At 35.4% G+C, this 13799-nt stretch overlaps 1 protein-coding gene across 1 annotated transcript in view; it reads left to right on the top strand.

Moving 5' to 3' along the window:
* The first annotated feature begins 12224 nt into the window (after positions 1–12224).
* Positions 12225–13799, top strand: part of ARID4B (AT-rich interaction domain 4B) — a 67648-nt gene continuing 66073 nt past the window's right edge. The window contains exons 1-2 of the mRNA XM_026844584.1: positions 12225–12340; positions 13690–13760. Of these exons, the coding sequence (XP_026700385.1) occupies positions 12225–12340; positions 13690–13760 (187 nt within the window). The remainder of the gene's footprint in view (positions 12341–13689; positions 13761–13799) is intronic.

The raw sequence follows: 13799 nt of genomic DNA, 5'->3' as shown, positions 1-13799 counted from the left end.
TACGTAGTACGCATCTAAAATACGTTAAAACTATTTGTAGTTATGTAGCATTTGACAAATCTTTTCAACTTATCTTCACCTGGTTATTTCTCTTCTCTTAGTATCTGTGTTACTTTTAATGATTGCACTCTTGGTTTGCTATGGGTATTTTCTGATGCAAAATTCTTCAAAGGGTTTTCAAATAGTAGAACTTAATTGAACAGGAAAAGCTTGTATCTCTGCTTTGGATAATTGCCATATTGATTATATTTATTTTTTTTCCCCAAACCTCCTTTCACAAACATAAAACTTAAATACTGAACTCTTTCATTTAGGTAAAGAACAACTCTGGAAGATGAATGCTGTTGTGGAGAGGGATAAAAAAGAGAAATGATAATTTTTCTTGTAATTTGCTACTGACTATACAGGAATATTTGGTCAGTTGTATTCTCAGAAAATGAGATCGGAGAGGACTTTGTAAGTGTGCTTATATTTGTTAGATTTCTCTAAGTTATGAATTGTGTTCCTACAAGTTAGGAAACTTGTAAAACTAGCTCATAGAAGAATATTCTTAAAGGAATGCTATAGTTTTTAGGAGGAAAATAGGCAAAAAATAAAAATTATGGACTTGAGATTTTAGTCATAGCTTTTTTTTTTACCCATGTAAAATTACACCGGGTTACATACGTCTTCCTTTAGAAGACATAGTTTTCGTATTTCTTTCTCTGTTATTCTGGGGAAAGTGGGATATGCAGATAAGTTATTAGCTTTTCACAACTTTGAGGATAGGGGGGAGTTGTTACAATTTACTGAACAGTTTGAGGAACTGTCTGTCTGAAAGAAAAGTGCACTGTGAAAAACAATTGTCTATATTTTTTATGGCAGATTACATTAGTGAAAACAAAGTTTATTCAGTAGAATATTTTGCCACAGCAAGGCTTTTTAAATTGAGCATCACCCATAGCAGCTCAACCAGAAGTGCATTTGAGTTGTGGGTTGCCTTGTGCTACAGTTTGGGAAAGCAGCATTGCCATTTTTGTTGGGATAACTTCAGGTTTTCTTACTTGCTGCTTCTCTTGTGAAGTTTACAGTGCAGTGTTGTGCAGAGATACCTATGCCGGTATGGAAGTTGTCTGCTTGTCAGAGTACAAAGCTCAGCATGAGTTATACTATACCATAGGGTTTTTTCAGGTAAATTACTCACTGTAATTTCTGTGCTGCTGTGGCTAGCCAGTGTCCAGCTTAGTTAAGGCATGTATGTTCTGCAAGAATGTACATATATCATGTGTCAACAGTAGCCCAGTAGGTGCTGGTAAGAAAACACCAGTAGATTTAACAGTAAATAATGTTCTTCCTTTTCTCTTCTAGGCTCAGATAATTGGTTATGTGGATTATATAGCTACATTCTTAACCAATCTACTCTCTGCTCTTCCTGACTGGGAGCCTTCTGTGGTCTTAACCAACCATTTTATAGTAGTGGTAGACTAAACTTAATTTGAATCTGTTTTTAGTGCTGCTTGGATGCTTCTGCATAGTGCAAGTGTGTGTACAGTTATGCTAATACTTCACTTCTCTTTAACCTTGCTCGTGTCTGACTCCAAAAGCTGTCTTCTGAGTGTCTTCAACGCAGTGGTTTTCAACCAGTGATCTTCAGGTGCTGTGGTTTCTGTAGCAGGCTTTTAAGGAGATCATTAAGACAAGCAAGCTTGTTGGTAGATCTGTTCATTATTCAGGGACCTATAGCTTCACTAGAACTTTGAGGAAAAAACAGTACCTTGAAAAGTTTGAAAAAAACTTTGTCTAATGCAGCTGTTCTTTTGTAATTATATTTATTTGTTTTTATATATTCCCCTCTTTCTTTGTACAAATAATAGTAGTAGATATCTTAAATTCCTATGGGTTTTTTTTTCCCCTCCTTTTTTTTTTTTTACTGAGAGAGGAAGCTGAAGGATTACTTGGCTATTTTGAAAGATGTACTATCTTTCTATAAAGATACATAGATATATCTATATCTATGAAGAATTATGTTATGCAGGTATATATTTTTATTGTGGTAAGACCTATAGGCAGTTCAAAGATGGTAAGGCTGTACTCCATACGTCATAAAAAGATAGCCTCTGCTTGACTAAGCCTAAGGTACTACTGATGTTTCGCATGTGTATAGTTATTTTATGCCATTTGTATCTTAACTAATGTAATGTTAAATAATTGTTTATTAGGAAGAAGAATCCTCTTTATTGGAAGCCTGGAGAGAATCAGTATTTGCTAAGTGTGAAAGAGAAAAAACATAGGAAAGGATCTTCAGGACAATGAAAAACAGATCGAGAATATATCATGCCAAATACACTGCAGAGAGATCAGTATAGATACTTCTATAAAGCATAATACTTCTAATTTATACTGGAAAAGTACTAGTGGTCAGGGTGACATTTAATTATTTACACACACCCCCACCCCAACACGTATCTAGAAATTACCTATAGTTCTTCAAAAGGTTGTTGGCTAGCTTGCCTTTGAATTTCATTCCAGTTTTATTCTATTAGCTGTTTTAAGTGCATTATTGTGGCATAGGGAATTACAGGAAAACCAAATATAAGGGCTAACTATTTTTAATCCAAAATATTGTGCTTTTAGTGTATTAGTTGTTTTATCCAAATGAGATGTGTTTTGTTAGCTCTTGTGTAATGTTTTCCCCTGGAGATGTAGCAGGTTACTGACTAGAGATACAAGGCTGCTTTAGACCAGGAGTGAAGATCTACAAAATGTTCCAAATAAGGATTCACCTACATTAAAATTGAAGTCTAGGATTAGTGTATATCTAGTTGAATTCAAAGATCATCCAAACTCCAGAAAAAAATGAAAAATCTTTGAGTTTGGCTGGTTTGCAAAATGTGAATCTGAACAAAGTTATTGCTGGTGCTGAGCTAAAAGAGATGAAAGATTGTTGGTCTGTGTATGCTAAATCTGCTGAAGCGAAGGAGAAATTTGAGGACAGTTCTGCAGAGCAAGTCACTGGAAAGGGAAGGAGAGCCTGGTTTAACTGTTCTGAAGTGCATCTTCAGGTTACGTTACTTGTGTTTGGATCTTAGTGAATCTGACCCTTAAGTTTTTTCTGAGATGAAAACAACTTGTCTGGAAAAACAGAAGGCAAGTTGGTGGAAAGAACAGAACTTTTTTTCTGTAGATAAGGTATCTTTGTGCTATATGCTTTTAATTTAATATAGTCTGAAATGAGGATTTAGATGACTATTTCCACCAAGTCTGATTTTTGCAGAAGAAACTAGATGCTAGAGGTATAATTGACTGAAATGACCTTTGTAATGATATTTAGCCTTCCTTTAGTTTAATTTTTTTAATAGCAATGTCAGGCTCTGTGAAGGGGGGAGGAAGTCTGCATGGCCATATTCCTGTAACTGTAGTGTATCTTTGAGTGCATGTGCTGTGTCAAATGATGCTAATGGGCTCCCCAAGTTAAGTCCACACAAGACCATGAGACCACTGAAAGAGGAGGTCTGTGGAATCTTGCTTGTCCAGCTGTATGGTTCTGGAGTTTTCTTGTTCTACTGTAGATCTCTGCTCCTTGAAGGCTTTCTAAAGATTGTCTTAACACTGGGTCATCATCGTGGTACAAGTTCTCTGTAGTCCAGTCATTAAACATCACACTTTCTGAAATGTCAAACCAAACATATTTTTATTTTTGACAAGATCAATTGCCATTTATAAATTGAATTAAGCCAAGTTTCTATTTTGTGGGAAATTTTAATTCTTTAAAAAATTCATCTGAAACTAATTCTCCATTTAAGATTGGGCTTCTTATTTTATAAAAACAGATTAATAAGGAAAACCCTACTTTGTTTGGTTATGTAATAAGGTGGTAATGGTGCTTTGCTAGTTTCCTGTAAAAAGTCAGCATTCAGTCTATTCTTACAGAATGCTCGGTTGAATCAGTATTTTTACATCTGAAAAAAATGTTTTTATGGAAAAGCTAATACCTGCTTTGTTTGCAAATAGTGCAGTGGATATAAAACTTAACATAAACTGTTTTTTTGAGTGCTATCCAAGTAGATTAAACTTCAAATACAAACTTGCATTTGACTTTGCATATACTTCAGTACTGAAGTGCTTTCAGCAGTTTAAAGCCACTTCAGGGATTTAGTGGAGATGTTGGACTGAAAGCTGTTTGTTAGACTCCCACATCTCTGACTTGCATTAGGGATGAAACCCAATTTAGAGGATCATTTGAAGAAGAGGTAGTGAGCTTATCTAGTTATTTAAAAAAAAAAAAAAAAGTAGTGCAGTAAATGTCATCTTCCTTGTCCAGCTGGGGGCTTCATACATTTAATTTTTAGGATTTGGAAAAAAAGAAGTTAGAAATCTAGAGCATGCAACGGAATGGTAAATATCAAAAATGCTATCACATGAAATGGTAGTGAAGAGGAGAGGAATATTTTCTAGTTTTTTAATTTCTGTGTTTTATGCAAAAACCTTACAAATTCCAAACAATGATTATGGAGTGCTACTTCATGTTGTGGTTTGAGGCAGACTGTCAGTTTACCTATTGATTTCTCCTCTTCTACTTTAATTATGGTGTTTGATCTCACAGTGAAATGATCCAACTCACTAAAGTGGAAGAAAACTAGTTTAGCAAAAGTAACAGAAACAGCTATTTGTTGAATTGGTGAACTGAATCACTTCAGCCTTTAATCAAAGATGTACCAGAACTGATGCAAAGGGGAGGATGGACAGGGAGAGGCATCTTTCATGTAGATCTGAGTTTGGAGGGCCAGGGCCTTCCCCTTTCACACTCGTGAGCTGTTAATTCAAGTCACAAAAGAAACATGAAAGAACACACCATCTCTTTAATTGTTGATGGGTGATCCTGTAGCAGCACACGGCTCCTGCTCCTACCCACCCACCCCTCCCATTTCAGAAATGAACTACTATTCCCAGTAGGTAGTGTCTGTCACCAACTTTGACTGTTTAAACCCATTTTATTTGTTTTATTTTTGATGGCTACTTTGTTTTGTTTTCTGCAGATAGACAACTTAGAATATTTATCCTAGCATTCTTGGCTTCATTCCTGAAGGACTGAATTGGTTCAACCCTTTTTACTAGACTAGTTTTCTAACTTTACATAATGATCGAAACTGCAACATGATGATCATCAAAGTTACCAGGAAAAAAACTAAACAAATGTGACTTGTATTCACAACAGTTCTGTTGGATTAGATTTCTAGCATAAAGAAGCCATGTACTTATTTTTGTACCAGTTAGGTCTTAAAACACTGAAGTTTTTCTAAGTTTCCTGTCAGTTCTGTAGTATTCAGGGCTGTTGTGATGCTTTGCTTCTTGCTGTTTATTTTGTCAGCTCCTACAGGTCTATACAAGACAAATTAATATTTTGATTCTTATATAGGCAGTTGCGTATTTTGAGTTGCAAATACAGTAAAACTGTGTATGTTAGTCACTTAAAATCAGATTCCTTTTTCTTTAAATAGCCCCCATTTTTCTTCTTCCACTCCTGAATTTAACCAAAGGGCCTATTACATCTGTTGCTTTTAACAGATAAAGCATTATGAATATTGCCATTTCAGAAATCTAATAAGTAACGGTATTAACTACAAGCTGTGTCACCAGGTTTTTTGTAAGTACTAAGGAAAATGCATTATGAAATTCTAATCCATTATAATGGGATGCCTTTGAGGCTAGAAAAAACACAGCTGTAATAGCCACAAGATTGCAGGATTTCAGAGCAGTGAATATGAGGACAAGGCAGCCAGCTTTGGCCTAGATAATTTGTTGAGAGGAAGTGGGGACTGACTGCAACAATTGAGCTTTTAAAACTAAAGAAGGGAACAGATTGTTGCTGAGCAGAGTTGTGTACAGTGTATTTTTAAAATTAGTATTATGATAAGTAAGTTGAGCTCTAACCAGAGATGAAACCATGTGCATACTTCCTTTCTGTCTGAGACATCACAGAAGTGCCTGGGGGTGGAAGAATTAGTTTTGACACTCATCAGCACATATCAGAAGTGGTAAAGCTGGCATTTCTTTTGTTGGAAAAGTATAGAATGGTTTTCCTGATCACTTTGGCTATTTTGTGGGGTAATTCACAGAATCTTGAAAAGCACAGATAACTCTTCAGAAGTGTTTCCTGTTCTGTAGTTGCCTTTATCACAATATTTTACTTTAATTGTGGGAGTTTCTTGTTGATTCTGAATTTGTATGTGAATACCTATAGCCAGATTAGGCTTAGTCCGAACCACTTCGAACTTTGCTTGATCATTCTTTTAATGTATATTTATTAAGACTGTTGATTTAAAGCCTTGAAGATATGGAATATTTATTTCAACCCTTATGATCTGTTCAAGTAACTAGTTACACAAATATTAAAATTTTTTTTCCAGCCTAAAAGTTCTGTTCATCCTGAAGCCATAGGCTTTTTTAATGTCCTAGACTGCAAGAGTAAACAATCTTGCAACATTGCTTCTTTCCTATGCAACCAAAGAGCACTTTAGTCTGACGCTTATTGGCCAAATTTGGTGAAAGACTGTAGCTAGACAACCTGTGGGTGTTTGTGATACTTCTCAGTACGAGGGGTGACACTGCAGAAGTCTCTTTTATATTATGAACATGTAGGCATGTGGTACTGGATGCTCTGCTGGGCAGAAAGAAAATCACGTAAGAGCCCTTTATGAAGTAGGGTAGAATCTGTTGGATGTTTAGCACAGGACCTACCTGCAAGCTCCTATGGCTCGTTCAGGCATCCCATTTCCTTTAAGGTGGTTGATATCGCTGATTTGCAGTATTCCAGATCCTCTGGAGGAGTGAGACAGGTGCTTTATTCAATAAGCCAAGATGTCCAGGACATAGAATCGAGAACTCTGCACTAGCTGCCTTTTAATCTAAGATTCTAGTGTCTGGGGTTGAAGACAGACAACAGGCTAAACTGGGGAGCCATCAACAGTCAGCACACTTGCTAGAGTTTCATGGTATGGTATGTGCCACATTAACAGTTTGCTGCTATTGAAAATGGAATGTGTTGCACGCTATTTCCTTCTCCCCTGGGGGGCAGTTCTTGGGGAAAAATAGCCAAAAATAAATGGAACATGAGGCAGTGTCATAGTTTTGCCAAAAAAGCCAATGTCATGCTGGAATGTTAAAGTATTACTTGATCATTGTGTGTAATAATCTGCTTCTCTCACAATCAGTTAGGCTATACCTGGTGTCCATTTTTGGGCACCAGCTTGAAGAAATACATGAGGTAATTAAATCAAACTCCAGAGGAAAGCAATTAGAAATACAGGGTGTCTTAAAGATACCCATAGGTAAAAGTTGAACAATAAGTTCTTTGGTGGTTCTTTGTTTGTTTTCTTCTTGTAGAGATGAGCTTACTTTTAAGGAGTTGCATCTCTTGAAAGCTGCAAAGCAGAAGCACACTGGTCTTCATGTGTGGCATTGATAAGAGAAGAAATAGCAGCAGCATGGAGTTTTTAGATGACTGTGGAAAACTCTGTAAGCACTGGAATATGTTGTACACAGAGAGTGTGGAATATTCACTCCTGAATTTAAGAATAGGTATGACAGACATCTGTTGTGAATAATACAGCTAAAATGATCCTACTGAGAGGAAGGGCCTTGGTAACCTTTTATGTGTAATTAAGTTTTTGTTTGTTTTTCCCAGGAATCTCATCCATCCTAAATGTATCTTTGATAAAGTGGTTAGATTGTTATTTCAGTCTCTTTGTAGGTATTTTCTAAACTAATTTTCATAGTTCTTTCTGAATGTCTTGTCCCTGGCCAGCCGTTTTACACTGAATGACTAGGGAGCATGGCAGTTAAAAATCCCCTCTCCTGTCTAAAATTTCTTATGTTGCTGTATGGCATTAGCCATTTTATACTACCGTGCTTTTGATAGACTGTACAGTTGGCTATCTGCTACAAACACATTTTCGTCTTTAGAACCACAGTGCACACATTTAGCTCCTGAATGCCTGGATTTGTGCATAGATTTGATGGGTGGATCAGTTGTACTTAATTTACTAAATAATCTGTCTTTAGGAGGGATTGATTCGTAACCAATAAGAAAAATACTGTATTTTACTTCATTTTGTATTTACATATTTTTGTTTCATATTGGTTGACCGTTGCACATAGCTTTGACATTACTTTTGGTATACTCCCCAACTGTTCCCCTAGTTAGCAACAGTAGCAAAAGCCAAATCCAAAGGCTACATGTGATTTTTTTTTTTCTTAACTGGTGTAATTAAGTAATTTAATGTGTTATGATATATTTTTAATGTGATATTTAAATGTCCTTTATATTAAATTACAGATCAGCTACAGTCATGATTTCATACAAATATACACAAAAAACCGTTTAAAAATAAAGAATTAGAATTTCATAATATAATTTTATCAATACATATTTAAACATTATAAGACTTAAGAAAATAACTGTAGTTAGTGAATTGACTTGGGTCAAGGTTTGAGAAATCTCACTCTGCTGGGGGATTTTGAAATTAGTATGTCATCCCTTTAGCTTTCCCTTTCTCTTTTAATCTAGGAATAAAAATAAATCCTCCCCCCTTTTCCTTCACGATAATTAGTTTTGAAAGTGGTGTATTATGTATGGAAATAAACCAAACCAAGAACTTTTCTTTTGTATTTGCAGAAAAGGCAGTCATGGTTTATGATTTGGTGGGGGGTTTAAAAAAAATTTTTAAGGTTCACTTTTTTTCAACTTGGTATGAACTTGCTTCTGAAGTTTTACACAATAGAAAATAGGTTTTGAATTATAATAAACAGAAGCTTAATATGCTACAATTTCAGTGAAAAAAACCTACATTCTTAGATAATGATTGACTTTAATTTCTATTTACCATTCTTGTTCTTGCTATCAGTTTTAGTATTTTAAAATATCTTCTTCTGTTAACCAAAATGACAGTATTTTTATCAGTTATCTAGAAAAGATTTGCTGTAGAATACAAAGAATTCCTTTCACATATGGATTTTCCTCATCTGTATAGTTACACTGGTTTATTTTTATTTTAGAACTAACTTATTAAGAAGAAAACAATCATTAAGTTATCTTTGCCTGGAGCTATAAATATTGCCAAAGAATTATTAAATTGTTTTAAAAACAGTGGGTTTTCTTCTCTTGAGATTTCACTGACTGTTGATTTTTCAGACTTCACATATTAGTCAATTCATTATTTTGCTCAGGAACAGCCTGGACTAGTTTGTTTGAGTAAACTATCAAATAATCTTTGTTCCAATCCATTTGGAACACAAGCATATCATTATCATATCATTCTTCTCAGTGCTTTGAAACTTCCCAAGTTTTTTATAGCATAAGCAGCATCTCTAGACAGAATTGTGGCACATTTTTAAAACAGAGGCAAGTTATTCAGACCTAATAATTTCAGAAATGCTCCTAACCATTATCTGGAGCTTTTAGTTGGAAAAAGTGTTTGTCATTGGAAAGATATAATCTAGTTTATTTTCAAGTGCAAAACAGGTGTCAAGGACATCCTTTTTACTAAATTATTTTACCCTCTAATAATAAACACATTATTGCTTCCTTTTTTTTGACTTAAAATTCTTCATGAATACATTTTGGTTCTTGCACTAAATGCACGAAATCTGAAAGAAGTCTTTCAAATATCTGTGACTAAAAAAGAAGTCTTCAGTGAGAAGCTCCTTATTTCAAGTTAATTATTAATCTGTACATATGTAGAAACACTGTTCAGACTTAGCTTGGAACATACAGAAAAAGTCTGACCATAAGTAATGAAGTTGTACTATTTGCAGTATTGAACTATAATGCTAAATAGTTTGAATATTTAGTTAAACCTTACAGAAAAATTGCAATCTGGTAGCTATGGCAATGATTGACTTCAAAAAAGATTTTATATTCAGGGGGATAAACAGCAGGAGCAGGCATTCAAAATATCTTTCCTTCATGTGGTCTTTCAGCAATATGGAACAAGAGAAGAGACCTGCAGAAGGAATTGTAAAGAACTGGCATTATTTTTATAGAGATGGATCAGTAGTTCTGGGGTGTTTCATTAAATAAAACATTTTAAGAGTGATATGCTGTACTGATAGAAAGAATATAGATTTCCATTCTTAGGTCTCAAAGTACTAGAGAAACATCAAATGTGTACTCGCCTTTGAGTAAGATATGCATTAGCCCCATTCTGCAGACTTGAAAGTTGGTACATGCCTGCTGGGTTGCATCGTTTTGCAGGAAGTCTGTGACCAAATCAGGAACAGAATCAGAATTCGATGGGTTTTATTCAGTGTGGTAGGATAAAAAAATTTCTAAATACTGTATATTTTTATTTTAAGCATAGTCACCTTTCTGGATTTGCTGTTTTGAATAAGAAATGAGGTAATTCCAGTTTGAATGCTTGGAAATTACACTGCTCGGTAAATTGCTGCAGAATCAAGTTGCTTTTTGACAATGATTAGGATAGAATGACTTTGAAATATTTTTCTTTGAAATCTTTCTAATTTTTCTGAGTAAACTAGAACTAAAATATTTTTATAACTCTGTATCTATCAATTTAGTGTAGTTCCAAACCCAAAAAGAATGGGATTACTAGTTCCATACAAATTCAACTTTACACAGATAAGTAAAAATAATTAAAATCCAATTTGCATTTAGAACAGATACATTAAATAAAGGAAGTATTACCTGTGGTTACTGACTTAAACCTCTTCTTTTGGGTCACTTGGTCCTTCATGATCTTAGAACCTGTAAATCCTTTCCACATAGCTCATTTTTATTCAGAGAGGAAAATCAGCTTTTGCACCTTTTCAAGTCCTTAAGAACTTTAAGCTAGGCATTCAACTGAATAATTTGAAATAAAGAAAATATCCCCTTTGCACCTATAAAGGATGCTAAAGTTATCAGAAGTTGGTTTAAGTATTTCCAGGCATCTGTGCACTAGGTTATGGTAACTTCCAAGTTGGGGGTGGGGGGTGCCAGCAGCATATATGCTGTATAATGTTTATTTACAAGACTAGTGAGGTGTTATGTGAAACTTCCTGTAGATTTTCAAGTGAAACTTGAAATAGGTTTCATGATAAGAAGCCCCCCCCCTTCAAATTTAGAAATATTCCATTTGATCATGATGTTGCTACCATAATTTTGATTTGTGAGCAAAATGTTGATAACATTGAACCATTTTCCTTCAGAAATTTCAAAATTATTAGTTTTGCCTTTCTCTGAAATGTACAACAGTAACAGAACAAAAAAATCAAGCCAAAATCTGTTTTTCAGCCAGAAGAAAATTTGCCCAAAGCACACTCTTACTCTTGGGCTTTCATGTAATAGGCTTTTCATGTAGAAAAAAAAAATCACTGCCCTTCATTCTGTATTGTAGTTTGGAAGTTTCCAGAAAAAAAATCTCCTTTTTCCTGATGCACTGTTCTTGTTTCTGGGAGGTGGAAGATTGGCTAACGGATTTACTCTTTTGAAGTTTATTTTCTGAGCTTCAGTCTTTGTTTCAGATGCTGCATTTGTCTCTGAGGAGTTATGTGCCTCAGTAACATAAGGTTTGTAGAAAGGTTTTAGGAGTTTCTCATCTTTGTCGCTCTGAAAATACATGAGGAATGTATTTAAAATCAACTATATATATTATTATCTGACAATTGGAGTATATTAAATGTGCTGTAGTAGTAGTTTTTTCCTGAAGATGTTAGCTATTACTGTAAAGTTGAGTGTCCTAACCACAGCAAGGTTGAGCTGTAAGCAAACTTACACTCAGTAATTTTCTTTATTAAGAGATTGATTCTGCAGTGTGTGGGCAGATCTCTGCTACTGGGTGGAACTTACTGCAGTTGAAAATATTTAGGGTAATAATCTTTAAGTTAAATATCTTTGTAATTGTGAAGAAAGTTTTTTAATGGTTTCTTCATAGTTTTTTCACCTATTCTAATGAAAATAGTTCTTCAGAACTTGGAGATACTGGATTTATACTTGTTTTCAAAAAAAAATGTTATTTTTGAAAATTGAGTCTTTTCTGAAGCATTCATTGCCCCAAAAGTTTCTGGAACTCTCCCTGTTGAATGACTTTGGGGTGGCTGCTAATTCTGCAGTGTGGAATGGGAGTTTTAAGTCATGGACTATGTGAAGCTATTGTCCTTTATTAGAAGACTTACGGATCTGGCTGCATTTTGGGTTGAAGTAGTAGAATATTAATGGTGGGTTTTCCTACTAATCTGTGGGATTGAAGATGACTGTAATTGGAACAGTCAAGTACGTATATGATGGCTCTGCTTGCAAACTGCGTGCTTCCATCTTAATTTATGGAAGATGTGCAAACCATGAGAAAACAACTCCTCTGAAAGGGTAACTTCAATGTACTGTAGATGATGATAAAAAAGTTTAGCCACTGGTCCTCTTGCTATTGTGGATGAAAAAATAAATTGGATGTTGAGCCTTATGATGTTTCTTTTTTAAACATAACAATTAATTTGGGTCCCAGGTGGGGGAAGAGGGTCTTGAATCATTAACAAGCTTTTTCTGAACCTTTGTTACTGAAAATAAACAGCTGTTAAATTCGCATTTAAAAACTAAAACCAGTCGTTTCTTTTCAGTAGCTGTGGGATTGTTGGGGTGTTTCTAGCTTCTTGAAAATGTTTCACCAGTTTCTTGACTCAGGAATTTTGTAGAGTAGATAAATGCTGAATTTTGAATGTTTAATATAGGCTGAAATCCTGGCTCTTCAAGCTTTGTATATATGAAAGACAGAGGGAAGGTACAGACCCAGTTTTTTCTTTGCATATTAATCTGAAAGCAGTCCTGCAGGCTTTCCTGCTAAACATGTTTGCTATGTTTCTAGATTGAATGCTTAATCTTGTTTTCATGTGGTTTACTTGGAACATCCTGTGTGTGGTGCAGAGGAATACAGATTAGGAGATAGAAATAATATATTCACACGCTGTATTAGACGTGCTTATAGGCAAGGGACAGTGTAAAGCAGTTCTATCAGCTGCTGTATGGTATGACAGAATTTACAAAGGAATTTGAATATAGTAATGCAGCACAGTCTAAAGAGATGGTGTGAGGATGATTTCATCCCATGTAGATGGAAAATATCTAAATGCCTAGAAAAACTAGAAACCTGACCTCTTCAACAGCCTTAAAAGCTATGTAAAAGCATGATGCTACCATTTTAGATTGCGGTGTTAAAATGTTTATTCCAAAGGGTACTGGAGGGGTTTGTGTGTTTCCTCCTTCACACTTGTAAGACCAGAATTATTAATACAGATTTAAATGTCCAAGTTCCGAAGATGTACAGGTTGTTTTATGATGTGGGCGTCTAGCCATTTATCAGTCCTTCCAAGTATAATCAGCTCAAAGGCTGGAGTGGAACCCTTCCAGCAGCCTGCTTTGCCTGCCAAAGAAAATTCAGCCACTGAATTGGTGGAAATTGCTGACTGGTCACCTAGAGACTGCTCCTTATTTAAGTGGTAAACCAGCTTTTCAGCTGCGGCAGCCTGTGCTGCATGTAGAAAATCCTGTACGTCCACAGCAGTTGTGAATTGAGATAGCAAAGGAACTATTCATCTGACTTCCATGAATAACACAATTAAGTAGTAGTAGTAGTATGGCGGTTGCCCACTAGTTTGGATTTCCTAACGGAAAGTACAAAACTGCAGAAATCCTTTTCTTTTTATCCCGTCTTGCTCACCCAGGACAATGCCAGAAATTACTGAAGCTGTGTTTTGGCTGTTGATGCAGGACACACACCAGAATACGCGTTTCGGTACTGTTCGGAGCTGCAGGCACAGCGGCAGCGCTGGGC

Source organism: Athene cunicularia (assembly GCF_003259725.1).
Source record: "Athene cunicularia isolate RWA chromosome 3 unlocalized genomic scaffold, athCun1 chr3_part1, whole genome shotgun sequence".
NCBI classification, from domain to species: Eukaryota; Metazoa; Chordata; class Aves; order Strigiformes; family Strigidae; genus Athene; species Athene cunicularia.
This window is presented reverse-complemented; position numbering and strand designations above follow the sequence as displayed.